This window comes from Triturus cristatus, chromosome 10, assembly GCF_964204655.1.
Source record: "Triturus cristatus chromosome 10, aTriCri1.1, whole genome shotgun sequence".
Classification (NCBI taxonomy): Eukaryota; Metazoa; Chordata; class Amphibia; order Caudata; family Salamandridae; genus Triturus; species Triturus cristatus.
In genome coordinates, this window is record NC_140593.1 from 431,341,490 (window position 1) to 431,367,422 (window position 25,933).

A 25,933-nucleotide genomic window follows, 5' to 3' on the forward strand; every position below is an offset into this window, starting at 1 on the left:
GACTCGAGGCGCAGCATGCGGCACCGGCCCCAACAGACATTTTCGACGAGGCCGAGGAATTAGAAGTCTTGCCCTCCAGTCCCGTTTCCGAACACGAACCCGGATCGGACGAGGTGGACGAGTCACTCTTCCACAGAGGTGAAGACGACACCGAGGTAGGAGACGACGAGGAGGCCTTAGGGGCCGAAGAGAGTAGCTCCAATGATGAACAAGGCCTACCTGTTCAAACCGAAGAAACACCAGTGCCACAGCCTATGGCTCCGGTCGAGGGATCGCCTTCGGGCCTTACCAGAGACCCATCCCGCAGTTCTTCGGCCCCGCCCTCGGGCCCGGCCTCGGACGTTCAGCGGCAGCCATTACTGCATAAACCAGCTGGTTTCCCTACCGCAAAACCGAAACCGAAAGCTGCTCCGGTTCCTCCGAAACCGAAACTGAAAGTGGCGCTGGTCGGATCGAGGCCTTCGACGCCAGCGCAACGCGTCGGCACCGACCGCACCAAGAGAGACTTCGGTGCCGAACTTGAAGCGGGTGACGTCGGAGTCGACAAACGGAAAAAGGCCATCGGCACCGACAAACCTGCTCGGCTACCGGCACCAGCGACACCGAGGGCCGTACCGCCTGCTGCGTCTCGCATCGCTCCCTCGACGACGCCTAAGCCTCACGTATCGAAGACTTCAACGGTGATCTCCGCACCTCGACTCGAGGAACCGCCGGCGCCGAAAAAATCCTCGGCCGCCTCTACGAACCTGGCCGGTGCCAAAGCCTCAGACGCCCCAAGTACGACCTGGTGCGACGCAAGGCAGCAAAACCACGGCTGTCCTCCAGGACACGTCGGGTTCCGGTTCGATCGGAGCTCCAGCAGCCTCTTCGGTGCCGGCCAACATTACCTTCGGCTTGCCTCCGTCGACAATCCCAAAAATGTTCCAACTCAGGACACGGGTCACCCAAACTACGGTCACACCTGCTGAGACGTCTCCGGCACGTGTCATCGACGCCGACACTGGCAGGATGATTCTCCACGACCGAAGGATAACTTCGGAGCCGCCATTGGACCCTTTCAGGATCCCACTAAAAAGGAAGTTGCCTGTAGAATCAGAACCTCTCCTTTATGAACCTTTCCATTCATCCTACCAGGATCCACACCGGTTCTCCCCCACACGCTCCGACACGGATGCATTGGAGGACTACATGGATGACCAAGTCCCCTACCATGTAGACACAGACCCTGATGACCAGCAGGACCCTGATCAAACTTGGGGCGACCCTGCAGACCCCAGTGCACCTCTCGATGCACAGGACCCACAACTCTATGGGGCAAAAACATCTCCTACGGAGGATACTGCGGCGTTCAACGCTCTTATTGAACGTGCTGCAAATAACCATGGGGTACAGCTTCACTCTGATACCATCGAAGATGACTTTCTAATGGACACCTTTGCATCCTCAGAAAGACATGTAAAGACTCTGCCAATGTTGAAGGGGGTCCTCAAACCAGCCAAGGACATTTTCAAGGAACCCACCAGGGCACGAGTGATAAACCCCAGGATTGATAAGAAATACAGATCAGCACCTGGGGATCCTACTTACATCAGAGGCCAATTACCACTCGACTCCATCGTCGTAGCGAATGCACGCAAGAGGGCACACTCGCAAACGACAGGTGACGCTCCTCCCCCGGACAAAGAGTCCAAGGTGTTAGAGACCTCTGGCAAAAGAGTTGCCGCCCAAGCTGCCAACATATGGCGCATAGCCAACACTCAAGCGCTCCTTGCTCGCTATGATAGAGCGCACTATGACACACTGGAGCAAATCTTCCAACATCTCCCTGACCAGTTCAAGGAAGGCGCAGAAATGCTCATCAGAGAAGGACAGCTACTCACGAATGCTTCCATCAAATGTGCACTAGATGCTGCAGACACGGCTGCCAGAGCCATAAACACAAGCGTCATGCTGCGACGACATGCCTGGCTACGGATCTCAGGATTCAAGCCTGAGGTACAAAACAATATACTCAACCAGCCCGTCAACCCCGACTATTTATTCGGGCCAGAGGTTGACACCACCCTCGAAGATAAAAAAGGACACGGACACTGCAAAGTCCATGGGCGCCCTACAAACTCAGTCCTTTCGGAGCGGCTCCTTTCGTCGCCCCGGAAACAAGGGAGCAGGTAGAGGACAGGGGTCACAACAAACATAACAAAGGCAATACACAGACCACCTACGATAAAAACACCCGAGGTGGATATCGTGGCTCCAGTACAAAGGGCAGAGGACGTGGCTACGGCAACACCAGGTCCTCCCCCAAGAACAAGCAGTGACGCCCTCTCCCTTCCTCCCGACCACAACACCTGTCGGGGGAAGGCTACAAAGGTTCCTGTCCACGTGGAACTCCATCACCACGGACAGGTGGGTCAAAGATATTGTAAAATACGGTTACTGTCTGGAGTTAACCTCCACTCCACCCACAATACCACCAAGAAGCCGTCCTATGTCCTCAGAGCACTTAACGCTCTTACAGCAAGAGGTGCAAAGTATGCTTCTAAAAGGCGCTATAGAGGTCGTACCCATCCAAGAGCAGGGTACGGGAGTGTACTCCCTCTACTTCTTAATTCCAAAAAAGGACGGGTCGCTCAGACCTATATTAGACCTGAGACCCCTGAACCAGTACATTCTTTCAGAGCACTTTCACATGCTCACTCTACAGCAAGTCCTTCCGCTTCTCAAGCAGGGAGACTTCCTAGCCACACTGGACCTCAAGGATGCGTACTTTCACATACCCATCCACCCCTCACACAAAAAATACCTCAGGTTCACTGTTCAAGGGCAGCACTATCAGTTCAAAGTCCTTCCCTTCGGCGTGACAACAGCGCCCAGGGTTTTCACGAAGTGCCTAGCTACGGTGGCAGCACATCTACGGAGGCAGCATATACACGTCTACCCCTACCTAGACGACTGGCTCGTTCAAGCGAAGTCAGCCCAGCAATGTGCAAGCCACATGTCCCGCACCATTCACCTTCTTCACAGTCTGGGATTCTCACTAAATTACCCAAAGTCCCATCTCCAGCCCGCACACGTACAACAGTACCTAGGTGCGACTATAGACACTCTGGCGGCCACAGCTCAGCCAAATTTAGTGAGGATCAACAGCATACAACTGCTGATCTCCAAGTTCAAACCCAATCACTCACTTCCAGCGCGAGTGTTTATGCAGTTGATAGGCATGATGGCCTCCTGCATCTTCATAGTCCCGCACGCGAGATTACATATGCGCCCACTTCAGGAGTGCCTAGCACGTCAGTGGAATCAGGCTCAAGGACAGTTGAAGGACCTAGTGTTGGTGAGTGGTCGGGCATACAACTCTCTGCATTGGTGGAATCCACAAAACCTTTGCAAGGGCCGACCATTCCAAGAGCCTGTCCCACATATAGTACTGACAGCGGACGCGTCTCTCCAGGGATGGGGAGCTCATGTACTCCACTACACAGTGCAGGGACTATGGACAACACAACAAAAGAAGTTGCACATCAACCTTCTGGAACTGATGGCAATCTTCCTAGCCATGAAGGCATTCAAAGTACATCTATGCAACAAGGTCGTGTTGATCCGGACGGACAACATGACCGCAATGTACTACATACAGAAACAGGGAGGAACACACTCTCCACAGTTGTCTCATCTGGCTCAGAGCATGTGGAAGTGGGCCATTCAAAGGAACATGTTCCTCATGGCGGAACACCTCCCTGGCAAGGACAACCAGATGGCGGATCTGCTCAGCAGACACAGCCACCAGATGCACGAGTGGGAGTTACACCCATCAGTACTCCAACCGTACTTCCAGCAGTGGGGTCATCCGGAGATAGACCTATTCGCGACAAGCGAAAACGCAAAATGCCAAAGCTTCGCCGCCAGATTCCCACATCCGCAGTCGCAGGGCAATGCGATATGGATGAACTGGTCCGGCAGATTTGCGTACGCTTTTCCCCCAGCGCCATTGATACCGCTGGTGGCTCGCAAACTCCGACAACACTCCCTGACACTCGTCCTAGTTGCTCCCACTTGGGCACGCCAGCCGTGGTACACCACCTTCCTCGAACTTTCCGTGGTGCCGCATCAAAGGCTGCGGATCAAACCCGCGCATTTGACGCAGAACCATGGAGAGGTTCAGCACCCAGATCCGCAACAGCTGAACCTGGCGATCTGGCTCCTGAAGTCCTAGAGTTTGGCTATCTCAACCTGCCACCTGACTGTATGGACATCATCAAGGAGGCCAGGAGACCCACTACCAGAGCTTGCTATGCAGCCAAATGGAAAAGGTTCGTCATTTATTGCGGTAATAATGACATCAACCCGCTGGACGCATCCATCCAAAACATCATCTGTTACCTCTTACACCTATATCGATGCAATCTGGCGTACACCTCTATACGTGTCCATTTGACCGCAATCTCAGCCTATCTGCAAACTAGGCAGCACCTCTCTCTATTCAGAGTGCCTGCCATCAAAGCATTCTTGGAAGGACTCAAACGAGTCATTCCACCAAGCCACCCACCGGCTCCAATGTGGAACCTCAACTTGGTCCTCACACGCCTGATGGGTCCACCCTTTGAACCTCTACACTCATGCGAGATTCAATTCCTTACCTGGAAAGTGGCCTTCCTTGTAGCGATCACTTCCTTAAGAAGAGTTAGTGAACTCCAGGCACTAACCGTTCAAGAGCCATTTATACAGGTTCACGCCAACAGGGTCGTACTACGTACCAACCCCAAATTCATGCCCAAAGTAATATCGCAGTTCCACATGAATCAGACTATTGAACTGCCAGTTTTCTTCCAAAACCCACAAACTGTTGCAGAAAGGGCACTACATACACTAGATGTACGGAGGGCCCTCATGTACTACATCGATAGGACTAAACCCTTCAGGAAGACAAAACAACTGTTCGTTGCCTTTGCCCCACACCACAAAGGTAACGCCATCTCCAAAGCAGGGATAGCCAGATGGATAGTTAAGTGTATTCAAATCTGTTATCAAAAAGCAAAACGCACATTAACTATTCCACCACGAGCCCACTCAACACGTAAGTTGGGGGCTTCCATGGCCTTCCTAGGAAATATTCCCCTGCATGATATATGCAGAGCAGCCACATGGTCCACTACACACACATTTACAAAACACTATTGCGTAGATGTGCAGTCAAAACAGCAGGCAGCTGTAGGACAGGCTGTTCTCAAAACACTTTTTCAGACCGCTGCAGCTGGCACGGGTAGCCGCCGCCAATAGAGGGCACTGCTATGTATTCTATGCACAGATATGAATTCAGCAGCCCACATGCCTCGAACTGAATATGCTACTTACCAGTATGCATCTGTTCTTGGCATGTAGGGCTGCTGACATTCATATCGCCCTCCCTCCTCCCCGGCGCCTGTCGCAGCTGCAGCTCTCAGAATTACTGCAAGCATGGTCATCACTTTCTGTATCTACTCCATCACTGCCACAATGGCGAAAAACAATCTGAGGATGGAGAGGATGCCCATGCGCACTGTAGTCCAGGGGAGGAGTCACCTATCCAAGGATACTTCGAAGACTCTTCCAGGACAACAACGTGCAAACATCCGGACCCAACACTAGGCGGCGATCTATGCACAGATATGAATGTCAGCAGCCCTACATGCCAAGAACAGATGCACACTGGTAAGTAGCATATTCAATACTACACATTTGCTCAGACTTTACTACACTTTAGATTATGCTTTTAATAAAACAATTTATTCTACATATTTTTCACAGCCCCAACATGCCATTTTGCATTTTTTCACGATACAGTTTTTGCGAGCTAAACACATAATTGGGAGTACTTTTATTACTAATTCATATGTAAATTATGGCCCCTTGCACAAAATATCTAGCTTGCCCTCACTTGCAACCTCACTTCTGTTCCCCTATTAGGCCCTACTGGTGTCATATATGTTGTTAGTAAAACACAAGCATATATAAGCACATACAGTATACCGTTTTCACGTTTCTACCACACCTACGTACTAATCTACAGCCCACTGGTTAATTTGTGGCAACTTGCACCAAAAAAACATGCGCAATTACATCAGCAAAAAGAACTATTGGAATATATCTTGCCAGCCCCACCCTTCTTAAGTACTACTTTCCCAAAAAAACGGTAAGTAATCAACAATCTTTCTATACAAAAAAGGCCTTTTCTTTTTTACCGTAATACCATTTTCCACAAAGTATTTCCAATATTTAAAAATAGACTTTTGCGTATTACATACAATGCTTAGCAATGCTTAAAGTTCACGCTCTACTGCAGCACCCATATTAATATAACATTTTGGCGCTTTAAGACACGTTTTGGATTCCTGCTACTTCTTGTTATTGTTTAAGTGTATTAATATCTTATTGCACTGATACCATTGTTTGTTATTCTAAAAAATAACGCTACCAGCCCACAAAACAATTCAACACTTCACATGTAAAAATACACTCGCATTACTTTACGCTTTCATTACTACTTTTGAAACAAGTTGCCGCTCTTACCTCATTTGCCCCCCCCCCCCCACTGCTCCTTATTCCCTACTCTGCCATTCACCCATACAATCTTCCTTCACACACAATACTTTTTAAAAAGCTTTCTCGCATATTGTTTTAGCACTCTATACTAACAAGCATTTTTGCTGCATACTCCCACAGTCCGCCGCAGCTCAAACTTGCACGTTGCATAAAACTCCATATTGTATTAAAGGAGAGTACCACTCGCTAGCTGCAATTACCCTCCTGATCCAAGTACGCCCCGTGTGAGAAAGTGGCTCTGTATATACTGTTCCCTAATAGGTACAGGGTGTACAGAGTCCACAGTCCCCCAGAGGCTGATAGAGGTCAAAGTTAGGTATGACCTTACTCTCAAAAGTGGTAGCTTGGTCGAGCAGTAAGGCAGTACCAGAGAACAGTGTAAAGCATTTATTGTACACACTCAGTCAGCAAATGGTTTCACACACTCAATAACTGAACTCTAGGCCAATGGTTTATATATATAAAATATATGCTTGTTTTATTTTTAGAACCACAAAGGGGATAAAAATATACTTTCTCAGAATGAGAGGTTAAATATAAATACTTTTGTCTTAGGCAATAAATTTGTGTAAACAGTCACAGTTGGTTGCAATAAACAATCCTATTTCCTAAACATAACAATGCATTGAGCTCAATGGTAAATTCAGGTTATTTGTAATAAATCACTTTTCAGATTACTTTTGGAATTCCAGGTCTGGCTCCTAGATCCAGCCCTGGGTCAGTATTCAGAATCAAGTGATGAAAGTCGACTTAATAACTGTAATGATTTTTAAATAATATTTAGCTATTTCAAAAGTTAGCACTTAGAAAATATTTCAAGGAAAACATTCAATGGATCTCTATGGCAAGAAATTCAAATTGCAGGTAGAGTACTTTATCGTTACTTTAGTAATCCAGGACTGGGTACCTAGACCCAGGACTGGGGTCCTTATCAAAAACAGGTAAGTAATTTCGTTTGCAGAAATGGTACGATTTTAAAAGAATATTTCAAATTTGCAAAAAAAGACACTTAGAAGAAATTTCACAGAAAAGCAGACAATGGTTTCCTATGGGAGAAAAATGAGTTAGAGGTAAGTATAGTTGTGGACACTTTTCAGAGTCAGGGCTGGGCACCAAGATCCAGCACTGGGAGCTCACCTAGGAGCAGGTGAGTAAATTCGTTTTTGTCACTTGGCTGATTTTTGGTGAATATTTGTAGTTTTGAAAAGTTCACACTTAGAAGATTTTTGAAGAAAAAGCCAGTCAATGTTACCCTATGAGGAAAATGAAGTTAGCGGTTTAAGGGTAAGTACTCGACTGGCAGAGTTGAAATTCCGGGCATAGACTCAGGGGTCCCCCAGTGTCAGGTGGGTACAGTTGGTTCATCCTCAGCGGTTTCAGGACGGCCGGGTGCAGAGAGAGTTAGGCCCAATGTTATCCTATGAGGGATAGGGGGGCCTTGGTTGGTGGCTGCTGTCTGGCAAGCCACGCGGCTGTGGGAGCTGGGCTCCTGGTCACTTACTCAGGGCAAGTGGGGAAGTAGGTTAGTGTAGAGAGGGCACTGCCAGGGCCACTCGGGCGGCTGGGTGCAGGGTGCTTTTGAGCCGTCGGGCGCTCAATGGAAATCAATGGGAATGTTCCGGTTTGGAAAAAGGCTGCAAGCTCTGGGACGAGGATGCTTCAGGTGCCACCACCACTTTGAGAGGTAAGTTGGGTAGTTGTAGGTTAGGTGGGTACCCCGGGATTGGGCACAGGGGGCCGCAGGGCGCCGGGTGCAGGGGTGCCTTTTGATGTCGGAAATCTTACCCTCTGGTTGATCGCGGTTGGGGTGGCACTCTGTTCTGAGGCTGCAGGCTTCTTCCGGAATGTCGAGGGGGGTCCTTGGGTGCCGGACTCGGGGTCACAGTCGCCGTGGGGTCGTCCTCAGGGTCTTTGTCCACTCCGGCACTGGCCAGGCTTGGCTGGTGCAGAGTGTGTTGGGTCCGCGGTTCCGGGCTGCTGCCAGGGGTTAAAAATAGGTTTCTTGAGTAGAGCCTCTACTCATGGGAGTCTCAGGGGCTTAGAGCCAAAAGGTAGCCAGGTCCTCCGGGGTTGGTGAGGTTGCTGGCCACGAGAGATGCCGCGCTGGTGCAGGTTCGAGAGTCGACAGGCCGGTAGGGCTGGGGCCTAAGCAGTTGGGGTCTTCTCTTTTTAGCAGCTGCAGGGCAGGTCTTTGTTCTTCTTGCTCTTCTTGTAGTTTTCTATCTGGAATCTGAGGAAGGAAGGTTCAGGGTGCCCCTAAATACTAGATTTAGGGGCGTTACAGGTAGGTGAAGGCCAGGGACCAATGGGTCCTTGTCCTGGGGTGGGTACACCCCCTATCCTGCCTCTCTCCTGTGGGAGGGGGGGCAGTAGCCTAATCCTGATAGGGTAGGGCCTCCCATCTTCAAGATGGCGAGAGCCCGGAGATGTGCTTCACCTCGCCTCCCCCACCTGAGGGGTGGGGTGGGCAGGCTGGCACATCCCCTGTCCTTGTATGGGGTTTCCGGCCAAGCTTCCCACCAGAGTGGGGGGTTGCAGTGGCCTGGGGAAACTCACCTCACCCAGGATGTGCATTGTTGCAGGCCCGGGAGAGCAGGAGCTCTCCCACCCAGGGGTCCAGCAACGTGTCTGCTGTGTGGCAGCCTGGGCAGCCTCAGAGCAGACGTGGATTGTAAGTTAGCTGTAAGGGGGCATCTCTAAGATGTCCTCTGGGGTGCTTAGTACATTACATCCCATACTGGCATCAGTGTGGGTTCAATGTGCTGAGAAGTTTGATACCAAACTTCCCAGGCTTCAGTGTTGCCATTATGGTGCTGTGGAGCTCGTGTTTGACGAGCTCTCAGCACCATGTACTCTTAAATGACAGCACTGCACTTACAGCGCCCAGGAATGGACCCGGTTACTGTAGGGGCACAGGGCTCCTGCGCCCACACCATAGGCGTAATGCACCCAGCTAGAGGGGTGGCTGACATATGCCTTGGCAGTGTAGGTGATGGGCATGGTACACAGTGATGTGTGCCATGTCGACTCTTTGTTTTGTCCTGCACCCAGACACTCAGCCTGCAAGGGCAGTGTGTGTGTGTAAGGGTACAGGGCCTCTGAGGGTGGCACAATGAGTGCTGCAGCCCTTAGAGGCCTTCCCTGGCCACAAGGCCCTGGGTACCTAGGGTACCATTTACTAGGGGCTGACATGTGGCTAGGGTTTGCCAATTTGGAGTTTGTGTGGTTTAAGGAAGGAACATAGGCCCTGGGCACCTGATTGGCAGGAACCCAGGGTACACTCAATCAAAGTACATTCAGCAATTTAGCAAAAAGTGGGGGCATACCATGCAAGAAAGATGGCACTTTCTCACAACGACCATCTCAGTTTAAGAAGATTAGTCAAGAGCTGGCTGTTCCCCACATATTGATAATACTCTGAACAGAACAGCGTGCCACAACAGTAGACTCCGACTTGACAACTGGCGCTTCTCATGGAATGGAGATGAGTTGTCTTTATATATTAACTATGCTTCCTATTCTAAGCAGATATATTTATATAAGGGGAAAAATTTGTTAACGTTTATTACATCACACGATAAATGTGTAGATCAAACCATGTCAGAATTCCTACTTCAGCCTACAAATAGGTGCATAAATAGAGGGGCTTACGCCTTCTACTGATAATTTAAGAAATGGGATGTGCTTATATGGATGTATTAATTTCAATTACTAAAAAAAAACAAAAAACTGTCAACTCACAAATGTCCTTCTCAGACTCCCTACCACGCCTCCATGGCCACTACTTAGAAAAGCATCATACTACTTCCCCTTTCAAATCCATTGCCATCATTCTATCCGTACTCTAAACTGTAATAAACTCATAAGAAATAAAGAGCCCAAATCTAACCCACGTGATGCACAAAGAATAAACGTGTATTGTTAATCTACTGTTGAACTTGAGTTCCAAAGTTGCGTGCCACTTGCCGCAACGCGCTTCAACAGGGGTAGTAAGCGCTATATAAAAACAATTTAGAAATGGAGTTTACATAGCAGTGGTTGGCTGATGGGCATTTGTGGGCTGCTTCAATAAACTGTTTAGCCTAACAAGTTGTGCTGGACTGATGAGATACTTCTCACTTCTGCAGCATTTACTGTAGGTTCTTGTCAGGAGTTGAATACCTAGGCAGTGTTTGTTTTGTTTTCTATTGTTTGCCAGTGCCCTAAGTATAATGGCAAAAAGTATATTGCATACATTCTGCACCCCAGTCCTTCTTATCTATTTCTGTAGATGAGCCTGTGTATTGACTTGTGCTTTAGAAAGTGTGCCCATCTACAAATTTTATTTTGGATTTTTTGTGAATTGTTTGCATTTCTCTATACTGAATGTGTCTAGGCTGTAGCTCTTGTAGTCTGCAAGAGACCTCCGTCTAATCTCTCTACTTTATAGCACCCATAAGGCTTTAACTACAGGCTTCAGAGGCTTAGTCAACCAGGTAAAATCTAACTCTTGGCATGCATGAATAATTTAGCCCCAGGAAGACCATTTTTCAAAGGAATTGAATGTGGTGGTTTGCAAGTTGATGGATCCCATATAAAAGTGTGCCTCAATCTTTTCTGGAAGGTAGCTTTCTTTAAGGGCAAGGCATTACTTTCTTTTCATTTGTTCTGTTTTCTAGTTATCCTCCTTATTTGGAGATGAGCTTTCTCTTCAGAGTACTTATAAATATTAATGAACATTCTGCAGATGTGTTCAATATCCTGCTTAGAATTTTTCAGTATGTGCTAATCCATGGGAATGTTATTTTGTCAAATTACTACATTTAGCTGCACATCAGAGTAATATGCAAAAATGTTTGAATGTTTATTTGATTACTTTTATAAATTGTTTTCAGACATATGATCCTGCCGATGACTGGTCTGAGCACATTAGCTCTTCTGGCAAAAAATACTACTACAACTGCAGGACAGAAGTTTCCCAATGGGAGAAACCAAAAGAGTGGCTTGAAAGGTACTTGGAGAATCATGCTTCACTAGGATGTAAATTTTGCTTATGTAAATCTACATCGGTTTTACTTCTTGGATCAATTTTTTCCAGAGAGCAGAGGCAAAAAGAACCATCCAGTAAAATGGCAGTTAACAGCTTCCCAAAAGATAGAGATTACAGGAGAGAAGCAATGCAAGCCTCAAGTACTGGTGGGTTTTCCAGTGGATGTAAGTATTTAATAGATACATTAATTTATACTGCAACTTTTTTTTTATCAAAGGCTTCTGCGGATACCTTAATAAACAATGATATAAAATCCCAGTTCATTTGTGATATCAGTTTATTAGGATGGAATTGATTGCTCTCATTTTTATAGTAGAAGCTCTTTCCCCAATTGAGGTTCGTCCCCTTTAGCACTGCCTGTGTCCCTCGGGCAAGGGGTAAATTGTTTTCAAGACTTTAAATCAAAAAATTATCAATCAAAGTTCTCTTGAATTTGTTTTATACAATTGTGGTATTTAATATTCTTCATCCCACCTGATTCCTTCAGATCATATTAAACAACAAAAGTAGCTTTTGTTTCTTATCCCATCCCAATGCATTTCGGGCTCGTGTAGCCCTTAGTCAGGTGATAATGAATCTGAAAAGAGCGATATACATGTGGAAAATACCAATTCCCAACCACCTGACTGAATTATGCACAATCATTAAGTATCAAACTGTAATGAAGTAACCATCTTGTATCTAATGTCAGAAGTTATACAAGTCCTACGTGATATCAAAAAACAAAACACATTCAAACCATACAATGTCAGTGTAGGAAGGTGGATATCTGACTATGGTTACCCCCAACTTTTTGCCTAGTGTCTAGCTGGTTTTTCGACTTAGTTGGCCTGAGATCCTGCCATTCAGGGTCTCAGGCTGTCTGCTCTCTTTTTAAAATGGACTCCATGTACCCTAGGTACATTCCCAATTGGTAATGATCACCTTATTGGACCCTGTACAGTGTACCCTAGGTACCCAGGGCATAGGTGTACCCTAGGCCTCCCAGGGGCTGCAGCATGTATTATGCCACCCCTGGTCTGGCCTTCCAATCAGACACAACTGGCTGATCACTCAGCTGGGGCAAGGTCGTGTAATCACCCCTTGCTTAGATATAGTATGCCTATATCTACCCTTATATATAGACACATGTGTACCTATCAGTCACTCCTATGGCAGGCCTTAACAATCCTGGAGGCAGAGTGCTTGGTAACATGTGAGATGGTGCTCTAGCATGAGCTGAGCCTGTCTGCAGCTTTCGGAACCATGTCCTTATAGCTGTTCTATGATATAGCCTACCATATACTCTTAAAGTGCCTTATAATCTTAAACGGTTATGGTAACTATGGTTTGGCTTTATCAAAACATGTTGTGTAAGGTGTCTAACACTTTGGAATAATACCCCCATACCATTTCTGGTGATGAGGATATTATTCCTCCCTTCTAGAGGGAGAGACATGTTAAAATCCTACTTTGCTGTTTAACTCTGACCAAAGCCTCAGCATCACAAAATGGATGCTGCAGCCACAGACACAAGTCTGACCTCCTGCTGCTGGGAGTGATCCCAGCCAGGGAGGCCTGGACAATAGGTTTCCTGCTTGGGGAGGTGCTAGCACCTCTCTAGACAGCCTTTAGTGTATTGGGGCAGGGTGGGCTGAAAGGAATGAGACATGCCTGGGGCACACAAGGTGTTCCTTGCATAGTCCAGTTCAAACCGGCGCTGGGGCACTCCAGCCCCAGCTCTGGCGCGAAACTGGACAAAGGGAAGTGGGTGTAACCACCCCCTCCCAGGTCCCACCCATAAGGCGTGACCTAGCAGGTATCCCAGCCCCCCAGATTAGTATAAGAGTGGGAGTTGGGCCTCAAGACTTTAGATTATCCTGAACCTGCAAAACTGAACAGAAACTCTGGACCTTCGACATTCGACGAAAGAAGAAGACTGAAGACTCTCCCTTGTAGCCAAGGAGTGGCTACCCTGTGCAAACAGGCACCATCAAGAGACTACCCTTTGCTTTGCCCACGTTCTACGAGGAACCGACTGCAGAGCCTTGACTTCCAGACTTCTCCGACCCTGATCCACATCGACAGCAAAGCTGAGATCCGTGGAGGCGACGAGCGACGTGGGACCGGCTACCTGGAAAAAGTGGCTAGTAACTTAAAGCGCAGCTTCTGAGGTACCCTCGAAGTTGTGCACCGGGGATTGAGAAGCCCCAACCCCAAGCACCATCTGCACCGAAGATCAGCCCCCCACACTCCACGAGTCCTGCGTGGGGCCCTTCAGCATTTTCCTGCTTGCCGCGTCTGTCCGGTTGCTTGCCCGCTGGCTAGTGGCCTTTGTGACGACGCACCCTGAAATCTTCTGCGCTGGTTTGGTTCCTCCAGACTGGCTCCCGCTTCTCTGCAAAGAAGAAGCACCCCAGACCTTCCTGGTCTGCACCAGAAGCAAGTCCTTCGTTCTTCGTGGGTTCCGCTTGCCAAGGCTTGGTGAGTCCTAGTCCAACTTCGACGCCGCCGACAGCAAGAGCCTTCGTGGGACAGCTCGCCTCCTGGTCGTCCTCGACGCTTCCTGGTCCTCCTGGCTGCAGCGACAAGCTTCACCTTCACCTGCAATCTTCACGACATCGCCTGGTTCCTTCCTGGTTCCACGTGGTCACTGGCTAGTGACCTTGACTCTGTCCCTTCTGCTTGCAGGTTTCTTCTCTTATTGATCCCAGCCTTGGGATCCACCGGACACTCTTCACTGACTGCCTGTCAGCATATTTCTTCAGGCATCCATAGGAGTCGACGACGAAAACGACGCATCTTCACCCCTATGCACCCGCAGCCTGTGGGCTAGGTAACTTGGGTACTCCGGTGCTCATCAGGATAGTGACTATCCTAGTGTCTAGTTTTCAAGTCTCAACTTCCTAGCTACTCCGGAAGTGTCCTAAATCTACCGTTTTCTAAACTGTAATATTGCTATTGACTTTTATGCATTACGCGTGAGTGTTTCCACTCTGCACACGAATCCCGTGGGCCTCCCACTTCCTAACTAACGCTAGTGTAGTGTAGCCCCAGCGATTCCCTAGGCCTAGGCCTATTCTATTTCCGTGACAGTGGTTCTTATACCACTTACTTAGTATATGGTTTGCGTGGCCCCTAGGGCCTAACTGTATTACTTACCTGTGTGACTTAATGTATGCTTAAATAAGACTGTGTTGTACTTACCTCTAATCTCATAAAGAGTGCTGAGGGTTTGACTAGAATAAATACACTTTATTTTATATATATCTGTTGTGGTGTCCTTTCATTTGGTATTCAAGGGATTATATATGGTATCACAGCTGGCTTCACATGCCATTCAGAGTTTAGCCTAAGACTGCTCTTGTCCATGCTACCACTAGGATAGCTGGTCTATAAGGTTGACTTTACATCCAATCACCATAAGGGTATTTGGACTGATATAAGGTGTACACTAGAATTAGTGACATCATACATCAGGCCAACTTTTCAGTCAGAAAAACACGAAGCCTCATATCATTCTAATTCTGATCACCACCAACTGACTTAGTACCTACAGTTCCCAGTGTTATTTTATGAAGAGTAGCGAGTAAGCGACTCTGTATAACATCAATGATAAAAATGCTTTAGTGAAACTTGCTCTCAATAGAAGTATCAAAAACACAAACGATGACTGTTGCTGTAATGCGATCCCAAAATTATATAGATTTAAACCATTAGTGTGCTTTATCTGAAAACAGACGCCAAAAGTGTAACTGGTGAAGTTCACCATAATGATGGCAATGTGACCAAAATCACATCGGTAAATAACTAACTAAGTGAATAATACATGTGTGGTCCCATGATCCCATTACTAGACAATTACGGAGTAACAAACTTAAAAGCAGATGAATTCAGCCCCAAGTGCACAACGTGACCGGAAAACTTGGAGTGCAGGATAGCGATGTCTTGAGTCGATAGTGTTCTATCCTGGTTTGCCCCACTTACATGACTTTCACTAAAAAAAATAAAAACGCGTCAGGGGGGCGGGTGGGATCTTTCTGCTCAACCGAACACTAGTGTCTCAGTTAATAAGCTTCCGGCTAAACAAAGGACTATAAGAAACCAAGGGGTGCATCTTGAAAGTACTGAAAGTGAATCTTATGGGACGTGTAAACCATGCAATTGATCTACTATGATCAGACCTCGGTGTTTGGAAACAAAGAGTGAATAAACATGAAAAATTCTAACCCCTTCGGTGCTCATGACGGAACGGTTCCGTCATGAGCCACGGTTGAGCTGTGCTCATGACGGAACCGTTCCGTCATGACCACGCCCGCGCAAGAAACCGTCAGCACAGCGGCGGAATTTGCGCAGCATGGAAGGGGTTAATAACCAGAAAGTGTAAAAAAAAAAAATGTAAAAAAAAAAAACATGTTTGAGGCAGATGAGCTGCAGACTACACACTTTTGCATAGATCGCCATCTGGTGTTGGGCCCGGATGTTTGTAGTTTGTTTTTCCTCTTGGAAAGTCTTTGGAAGTCAAGAGGTCAGTGACTCCTCCTTTGGATCGTATTGCGCATGGGCTTCGGCTCCATCCTCAGATTGTTTTTTTCCGCCATTGGGCTCGGATGTGATCTTCGTGCTCCGGTTCCGAACAGCTTCCAGTTCGACTATCGACGCGCAATCCTCACCCAAATCGCTTTAGTGTTTCGATCACGATCTCTTCAATCAACGCGCTTTCTCATCGACGCAAACCTTGGGTTCCAGTAGTCGACGGCGGCCTTCGGGCCTACCCAGGCTCCGGTCCCGGCTCATGGAAAGAACTCCATTCAAAAAGTGCCCTCAATGTGGGTCCAAATTTCCCCACACCGATCTTCATAAGGTATGCAACCTTTGCCTCTCCCCGGAACACGAGGCTAGAGACTGTCCGGCCTGTAAGTCTTTCCGGTCTAAAAAGACTATTCGGGACCGAAGAGCCAGAAGGAACATGGCACACTCCTCTACGTCCATTCCAGTCGACATCTTCGGAGACGACATCGACGATCCGGAACATCATCGTACCGAAGAGGACCTCGTCGGCGCTTCCGAGGCCGACGAGTCAGATATGGAGGACCTCACCCAGGCTCAGAGGGTCGTGAGTACCAACCTACCCCCTCCCACACCCGCGCCGACACCCAAAAAGGCTTCGGTCACGCCTTCGCCTCCGGGCCTAGGCTTTCAGAGACACTGCTTCACACACCCCACCTTCGGGCCCGGTGAAGAAGCCAAGTAAGCCTTCCGGCGGCTCGGGCTCGAGCCAGCCTGCCAGCGGTGCCGAGAAACACACTTCGGCACCGAAAAAGAAGACGGCCTCCACCTCGACACCGAGCTCCGCACCAAAGCCCTCTGGGTCGAAACCCAGCTCTTGGGCACCGACGCCACTTTTGGTGCCGACCAAACACAAGGCCACCGGCACCGACACTTCCAAGCCGAAGCACATCTCGGCGCCGAACAAGAGACCGGAGGGTCCCAAGCCGGGTTCTAAACAAACCGGCACGGAAAAACCTAAAAAATCATCGGCCCTGACGCCTTCGACGCCGACGGACCAAATTACCTCACCAGAGTTATTTACACCGGATCCCTTGCAAAAAACTCTTACCAAGGATCCAAAAACTGGACATTTGACGCTCTCTACTAAGAAGAGACATTTGGAGAAGCCTGCTCCACCTCCTCATTCTCCTACTCCATCTCCAGACGATGATGATCATGGGGACCCATATTATGATACAGGGGATGTGCCACAAGACCCCACCCCTACAGGATCTCCAGATCCATGGGACGATTACCATATACCAGATATCCCCAACGTCCCACAAGACGATATTTACCCCTCTAGACCATCTCCACCTGAAGATTCACTAGGGTTTAACCATCTTCTGCAAAGAGCAGCACATTATCATGGGGTGGACATGCATAATGACCCTGTGGAGGAAGATTTTCTCCTAGACACATTCGATACTACACAGAGGTCCACCTCCATACTGCCCATGCTCAAAGGGGTGGTAAAGCATGCGGCAGAAGTTTTTAAAGACCCAGTGAGAGCCAGGGTCCTTAACCCACGTATCGAAAAGAAGTACAGACCTGCTCCCTCAGATCCCTCTTACATCAGGACCAGCGCCACTAGATTCCTTAGTGGTCTCTACGGCACGTAAAAGGGCAAACTCACAAGCGTTAGGTGATGCACCACCACCTGACAAGGAATCAAAATTGCTAGATGCTTCAGGCAAATGCACAGCATCCCAGGCCGCCAACATATGGCGTATAGCAAACACTCAGGCACTGCTGGCCAGATTTGACACGGCTCATTATGACGAATTAGAGAGCATAATGCAACATCTCCCTGAAACTTATAAAAGTAAAGCCACCGAGTTGATTCAAGAGGGTAAAACAATCACAAACACCTCTATACGTTGTGCCCTAGACGCAGCAGACACAGCCTCCAGGGCCATTAACACCAGCGTCCTTCTCCGTTGTCATGCTTGGTTAAGAGTATCTGGGTTTAAACCAGAAGTACAAGCCTCTATCCTTAACCATCCCTTTTACCAGGAACATCTATTCGGGCAAAAGGTGGATGAGGCCTTAAAAAAGATGAAAAAGGACACGGATACAGCAAAATCCATGGGGGCCTTACAGTCTCACCCGCCCAGACGCTCCTTTCGCTGCTCATCCTTTCGGAGTGCATCCAGAGGCTACTCCTCAGACACAGCGTCCACATCGTACAAGTCCCCTACTCAGACCACCTTTACAAAAGGTTACCAAAGAGGCGGCTACAGGGGTAACAACAACAAGGGCAGAGGCAAAACAATCCATGCCCGTTCTGCCACACCTACTACCCAATGACTCCCCCCCCCCCCCCCCCGATCCCCCAGACCATTCCACTCCAGTCGGGGGCAGACTCACAAATTTCCTTCATGTCTGGGAGACCATCACCTCAGACAAATGGGTGACCCTAATAATTCAGTCAGGATACTGCCTGGAATTAACATCAACCCCCGATCCCCCCCCCCCCCCCCCCCCCCCCCCCCCCAACATTCCACCCAGGCAACGCCCAATGTCGCAAGAACATTCCACATTGCTAAAGCAGGAGGTAATCTCCCTCATACAAAAACACGCAATAGAACACGTTCCTGTCAATCAGCAAAATTTGGGGGTTTACTCCCTATATTTTCTAATACCAAAAAGGGACGAGACTCTACGACCTATTCTAGATCTCCGGCCCTTAAACACATACATACACTCAGACCATTTTCACATGGTAATGCTTCAGCAGGTACTTCCGCTCCTCTCCCAGAACGACTTTCTCACCACACTGGACTTGAAAGACTCATACTTCCACATTCCAGTACATCATGCTCACAGAAAGTACCTCAGATTTGTAGTGGACGGATGACACTACCAATTCAAAGTGCTCCCGTTTGGAGCCCCAACAGCACCACGGGTATTAACCAAGTGCCTAGCAGTGGTGGCAGCACACCTCAGAAAACAGCACATTCACGTCTTCCCATACTTGGGACGATTGGCTGATAAAAGCCACTTCATACAATCAATGTGTACACCACACCGCCACCACAATCCAATTACTTCACCAACTAGGCTTCACGGTGAACCACCAAGTCCCAGCTAACACCATCCCACATAAAACAATACCTCGGTGCCACCATAGACACCTCAAAGCAATAGCCTACCCCAATCCGGCCAGGATTTCACGCATTCAGGCTTTACGACAAAAATTCGTACTTCAACACTCCCTTCCAGCACGAGTGTTTATGCAACTGATAGGGATGATGGCCTCTTGCATTTTCATAGTGCCTCACGCAAGACTCCAGATGCGTCCACTCCAAGAGTGCTTAGCGCGCCAATGGAGCCAGGCCCAGAGGCAACTGACAGATCTGGTGTTGGTAGACTGTCGCACCCATCGCTCTCTGCAGTGGTGGAACACCACAAACCTTTCTAAAGGTCGACCGTTCCTGGACCCGGTTCCCCAAATAATACTATCAACGGACGCATCGCTCTCTGGCTGGGGAGCGCACCTATTACACCTCACAGCGAAGGTATATGGACGCCACAACAAAAGTTACTCCACATCAACCATCTGGAGTTATTGGCGATCCTTCTAGCCCTGAAATCATTTCAGAAACAAATCTCAGCCAAAGCAGTCCTCATTCGCAAAGACAATATGACTGCAATGTACTACATTCAAAAACAGGGGGGGGACACACTCTCCACAGCTCTCTCGGTTAGCACAGAGCATATGGAGATGGGCAATCCCGCAAAACGTCTTTCTCCTGGCACAACACGTCCCAGGCATACAAAACACCATGGCAGATCTGCTCAGCAGACAAACGCAGCAAATGCACGAATGGGAACTGCACCCACAAGTTCTTCACCCATTCTTTCACAAGTGGGGACATCCTCAGATAGACCTCTTCGCCACCCACGAAAAAAAAAATGCCCAAGCTTCGCCGCCAGATACCCACACCCATTGTCCAAAGGCAATGCAATATGGATGAACTGGTCAGGCAAATTTGCATACGCCTTTCCACCTCTCGCGCTGGTTCCGTTAGTGGTAAGGAAGCTACAACAGCACTCCCTCACACTCATTCTGGTAGCTCCAACATGGGCCAGGCAGCCGTGGTACACCACACTACTACAGCTCTCAGTGGTACCACACCAAAAACTGCACCTGTCCCCATGCCTCCTAACCCAGAACCATGGAGAAATCAGGCACCCGGACCCAGCTCAGCTCAACCTTGTCATCTGGCTCCTGAAATCTTAGAATTTGGATACCTTAACCTTCCCCCTGATTGCATGAACATTATCAGGGAAGCCAGACGTCCTACCACTCGAGCATGCTATGCCGAAAAGTGGAAGAGATTTGTTGTTTACTGCCGTAAAAATACAATCAACCCTTTAGATGTATCCATACAGCACATCATATGCTACCTGCTCCATCTACAAAGGTGTAACCTGGCATACTCCTCCATCCGTTTACACCTAGCAGCAATTGCTGCTTACCTGCAAAACAGACCGCATTTATCACTTTTCAGAGTGCCTGCTATTAAAGCTTTCATGGAAGGCCTTAAAAGAGTAATTCCGCCCAGGGCACCACCCTCACCTGTGTGGAATCTAAAAGTAGTTCTTACAAGGCTGATGGGACCGCCTTTCGAACCAATGCATAAATGTGAGCTGCAGTTCCTTACTTGGAAAACAGCTTTTCTCGTAGCTATCACTTCCCTTAGAAGGGTTAGTGAAATACAAGCGTTCACCATACAAGAATCCTTTCTACAGATACATCACAGTAAGGTGATTCTTCGCACAAATCCAAAATTTCTGCCTAAGGTCATTTCCCCCTTCCATCTCAATCAATCGGTGGAATTACCGTTTTTTTTCTCGCAACCTCAATCTGTTGCGGAAAGGGCTCTACATACACTTGATGTTAAAAGGGCTTTACTTTACTACATCCAAAGAACGCAATCTTTCAGAAAGACTAAACAGTTGTTTGTCTCGTTCTCTCCACCACATAAAGGCAACCCCATCTCAAAATCAGGGATAGCTAGGTGGATTGTAAAGTGCATAGGGGCAGCGAGAAAAAAGCCTTCTGCCCCTTGGTTTTCGGAGCATCTAAGATCTCTCAGACAGGAAGTTAGGAGACGGGAGCGGCTCTGGCATTCTAGCTGGGATTGGAGAAACAAGGAAGCCCATAGAATCTTGATGAGGAAGTATAAGCAGGAAGTGATAAGGGCTAAACAGGAATACTTTACGGCCCTTTCCTCCTCTCTTTCCTCTCATAATGAGCTTTTTAGGATAGTGGACTCCCTTATGTCCCTTCAAACTCCGGACCCTGTTACTGCTTCGCAGCAACTCTGTGACAGTATAGCTGTCTTTTTCCAGACAAAGATCTGAAATTTATTCCACCTTGGAGTTGCAGAGGACTTCGACCATTGAGCCCCCGGTATTCAGGGATGTGGCTCATGTTCCCATTGCTCTAATGGATAATCCCTCTCGGGGACATTTGGAATCCTTTCCTCTTCTCTCCTTGCAAGATTTAGAGATCCTCCTGACTAATACCAAGTCTGGTTCACCTCTGGATATTTGTCCCCTTAAGATTCTTAAGCAATGCAGGGAAACCTTCTTGCCTCCCCTTGTTGACATCATGAATAGGGCCATAAGGGAGGGTATCTTCCCTCCTCAATGGAAAAGGGCTGTAGTGAAGCCCCTACTCAAGAAACCATCTCTTGATCCTGGGGTCTTAAAAAACTTCCGCCCCATCTCACTGCTCCCTGCCCCTGCGAAGATGTTAGAAACTCATCTCAATAAACATCTCGCAGCTTTTGTAGAAAGCTCTGGCTGCCTCGATCATTCCCAGCATGGTTTTAGGAGGGAACATAGCACCGAGTCGGCCCTCACCATAGTGCTGGATAATATCCGCACTCGGGTAGATGGGGGTCAGACCGCCCTCCTTACCCTACTGGACCTTACGGCAGCCTTTGATACCCTATCTCCCTCAGTCCTGTCATCTCGTCTGAGGGAGATTGGGGTTAATGGAGCAGCTTTGTGCTTATTGACCTCTTTTCTTGGTCAAAGAGAGCAAAGAGTGAAGTTGGGGGAGTTCCTATCTCCATCCCTGTCTGTGCAATGTGGGGTCCCTCAGGGGTCAGCTTTAAGCCCGACCCTTTTTAACATATATGTAACCCCCCTTGCCAGACTTCTAAGATCTTTTGGGATGGAGGTAGTCTCCTATGCAGATGACACACAGATCCTCGTCTCTCTCTCCCAGTCAGTTATGTCAACTGCCTCCAACTTTAGATCTTGTATGGAGGCTGTAGGACAATGGATGATTCACAACTCACTGAAACTGAATGGGGAGAAGACGGAGGTGATGGTGTTTGGCGGAAAGGAAGAAGTCTGGTCACATGATTGGTGGCCTGATTCATTGGGAATGTGCCCTGACCCCACCTCGTCGGCCAAAAATCTAGGCGTTTTGATCGACCCTACCCTTAACATGTGTCAAGTTAATAGAACGGTCTCTACCTGCTGGGGCATTATATACAGATTGAGAAAAATCAGACACTATCTCTCACAACAGGCAAGGAAACAAGTGGCTGTTGCTCTTATCGGTTCTCGGCTGGACTACTGCAATGCGCTTTATGCGGGACTTAATAGAAGTCTGCTGCAGCGCTTGCAAGTAGCCCAGAACGCAGCAGCTAGGTTTGTCCTTGATTTGCCTAGGTATGCCTCGGCTACCTCTGCCAGAAAATTGTTACACTGGCTGCCTATAGAGGATCGCATACTCTTTAAGACCATGTGTATGACCTACAGGGCTCTGGCTAGGGGTAGCTCTTCTGGTGTGGGTGCTATTCTGTCCCATTATAGCCCCTCCAGGAACTTGCGTTCCTCTAATAAACTTCTCCTACTGGTTCCCCGTATCCGGAATGTGAGATGGGGAGGCAAAGCCTTTTCCTTTCTGGCACCTAAGTGGTGGAATGATCTCCCACTCGAACTTAGGTCTCTTCCCACTTTACAGCTTTTCAGAACTGCCTTGAAAACCCATCTTTTTGTTAAGTCATACTTGTAGTGGTGTTTTGTTTTCTGGTTTTGATCTGTTTGGTAGGCGCCTTGATGCCTTCGGGTTTTAGTTGCGCACTATAAATTTATTTCATTCATTCATTCATTCATTCATTCATTCATTCAAATCTGCTATCACAAAGCAAAAAGAACATTATCTGTTCTACCTAAAGCCCACTCTACAAGAAAGGCTTCTATGGCTTTTCTAGGGAACATACCCTTAGATGACATCTGCAAAGCAGCCACATGGTCAACACCGCACACCTTCACAAAACATTACTGTGTAGATGTGCACTCCAAACAACAAGCTAGTGTGGGCCAGGCTGTACTAAAGACACTGTTTCAAACCACTGCAACGGATACCGGTGGTCTCCGCTAGGGTTGGGTACTGCTATATAATCTATGCACAGAGTATAATCTGCAGCTCATATGCCTCGAACGGAATATGCTACTTACCAGTATGCATCTGTTCTTGGCATGTAGAGCTGCAGATCTATACACGCCCACCCGCCTCCCCGGCTACCTGTATCCGTTCCAGTCTATCTTATTTAGATACAACACACATGGGTTTCTTTACTATCACTACGCTCCATCTTTTCCCTGCTGGCGAAAAACAATCTGAGGATGGAGCCGAAGCCCATGCGCCGTACGGACCGAAGGAGGAGTCACCGAACTCGTGACTTCCAAACATTGCCCAAGAAGAAAAACAAACTGCAAACATCCGGGCCCAACACCATATGGCGATCTATGCACAGTGTATAGATCTGCAGCTCTACATGCCAAGAACAGATGCATACTGGTAAGTAGCATATTCCATCGTGCTCAGAAGGCTGATGGAGCCTCCCTTCCAACCTTTGCATAAATGCGAACTGCAATTCCTCACATGGAAAACAGCTTTCCTTGTAGCCATTTCTTCCCTTAGAAGGGTCAGTGAGATACAAGCACTTACCATACAAGAACCTTTCCTTCAAATGCACCAGAACAAGGTTGTTCTCCGTACCAACCCAAAATTCCTACCTAAAGTCATTTCCCCTTTTCACATAAACCAATCTGTAGAATTACCAGTATTTTTCTCGCAACCTCAGACAGTTGCAGAAAGGGCTCTGCACACGCTAGATGTAAAACGAGCCTTACTTTACTATATCCAAAGAACACAACCTTTCAGAAAGACCAAACAACTGTTTGTCTCTTTCTCTCCACCACCCAAGGGCAACCCCATCTCAAAATCAGGGATAGCTATGTGGATTGTAAAATGCATCCAGATTTGCTACCACAAAGCAAAACGAATGCTTTGCGTTCCCCCTAAAGTCCATTCTACACGGAAGATAGGGGCTACCATGGCTATTCTAGGGAACATCCCATTAGATGATATCTGCAAAGTAGCTACATGGTCAACACCGCACACTTTCACCAAACACTATTGTGTAGATGTGCAAACTAAGCAACAAGCTAGTGTGGTCCAGGCTGTACTAAAAACACTATTTCAAACCACTGCAACAAATACCGGTAGTCGCCGCTAAGGTTGGGAACTGCTATATAGTCTATGCAAAAGTGTGTAATCTGCAGCTCATATGGCTCGAACGGAATATGCTACTTACCAGTATGCATCTGTTCTTGGCATGTAGAGCTGCAGATCTACACACGCCCACCCGCCTCTCCGGCTACCTGAATCTGTTCCAGTTTATCTTATTTAGACACAACACACATGGGTGTTCGAGGCATGTGGGCTGCTGAATTCATATCTGTGCATAGATCGCCGCCTAGTGTTGCGTCCGGATGATTGCACATTGTTGTCCTGGAAGAGTCTTCGAAGTATCACGAGATAGGTGGCTCCTCCCCTGGACTACAGTGCGCATTGGGCATCCTCTCCATCCTCAGATTGTTTTTTTTTTTCCGCCATTGGGTTCGGATGTGCTTATCTTAGCTCAAGTTAGGAAAACTTTATTTAAGGCCAAAAGCCTTTAGGTATCGTCGGTATTGTTTGCGTTCGGTATCGACAAACTATTAGACTTGTTCTCGGATTTATTCAAACTTCTCGGACCTAGTTTCGGTCCGAACATCGATCGACGTTCGAGGATGGAATCGAGGACTCCCTTCAAGAGATGTCCTTTATGTCATGCGAAATATCCACACATCGATGTCACCGGATCATGATGAGTCAAGGTGTATGGCCTGCGCCCGGTTCCGACGGAATCGACGGGCGGCAAGATTGGAGGCCAAACAATCGGCGCCTAACCCGGTTAACATATTCAGCACCGAGGATGAAGAAGTCGAAGAGATAGACTCGAGCCATGCTTCGGAGCATGAATCCCAATCGGACGACGATGATGAGGTGATCTTCGAGGACGAAGACGTCGTCGACGAGGTAGGAGACGACGATGAGGCCCTTGGGGCCGAGGAAGATAGCTCGGGCGAGGAGCTAGGTCCATCCGTCGATGCGGAGGGCGAAGGACACAGTCTTGATAAGGCTCAGGTCGAGGGATCGCCTGCGGGCCTTACCCAAGATCAGTCGGATCGTTCTACAGCCCCGCCTGAAGGCCCGGCTTCGAACATTTCAAAAGAGCCAACACTATCAAAAAAGACTGGATTCGATTCAGTGAAAGCGAAACCAAAACCAGCACCGGTCAAATCGAAACCGAAAGTGCAACTCGTTCAGGTCGGATCGAAGCCCTACAATCCGTCGACACTGTGAGAAAGTGGGTTTCTGTTGCAGTAACCCCCCCTTTTTTTTTTTGCCTAATAGCTGATGCACTTTCC

The 25,933-nt window shown here is 48.1% G+C and overlaps 1 protein-coding gene across 12 annotated transcripts in view; it reads left to right on the top strand.

The window, feature by feature from the left end:
- WAC (WW domain containing adaptor with coiled-coil) overlaps positions 1–25,933 on the top strand; it is a 600,841-nt gene that overhangs the window by 125,840 nt on the left and 449,068 nt on the right. For 8 of the 12 annotated variants that reach the window (XR_014970123.1, XR_014970125.1, XR_014970124.1 and 5 more), the window contains exons 5-6: positions 11,457–11,572; positions 11,660–11,775. Coding sequence is in view for 9 of the 12 variants with exons in the window: in XM_085631783.1 (XP_085487909.1) it covers positions 11,457–11,572; positions 11,660–11,775 (232 nt within the window). In the remaining 3 variants the exon portion in view is untranslated. The remainder of the gene's footprint in view (positions 1–11,456; positions 11,573–11,659; positions 11,776–25,933) is intronic. The other 4 variants (XM_085631777.1, XM_085631782.1, XM_085631778.1 and 1 more) reach the window with 1 other exon arrangement.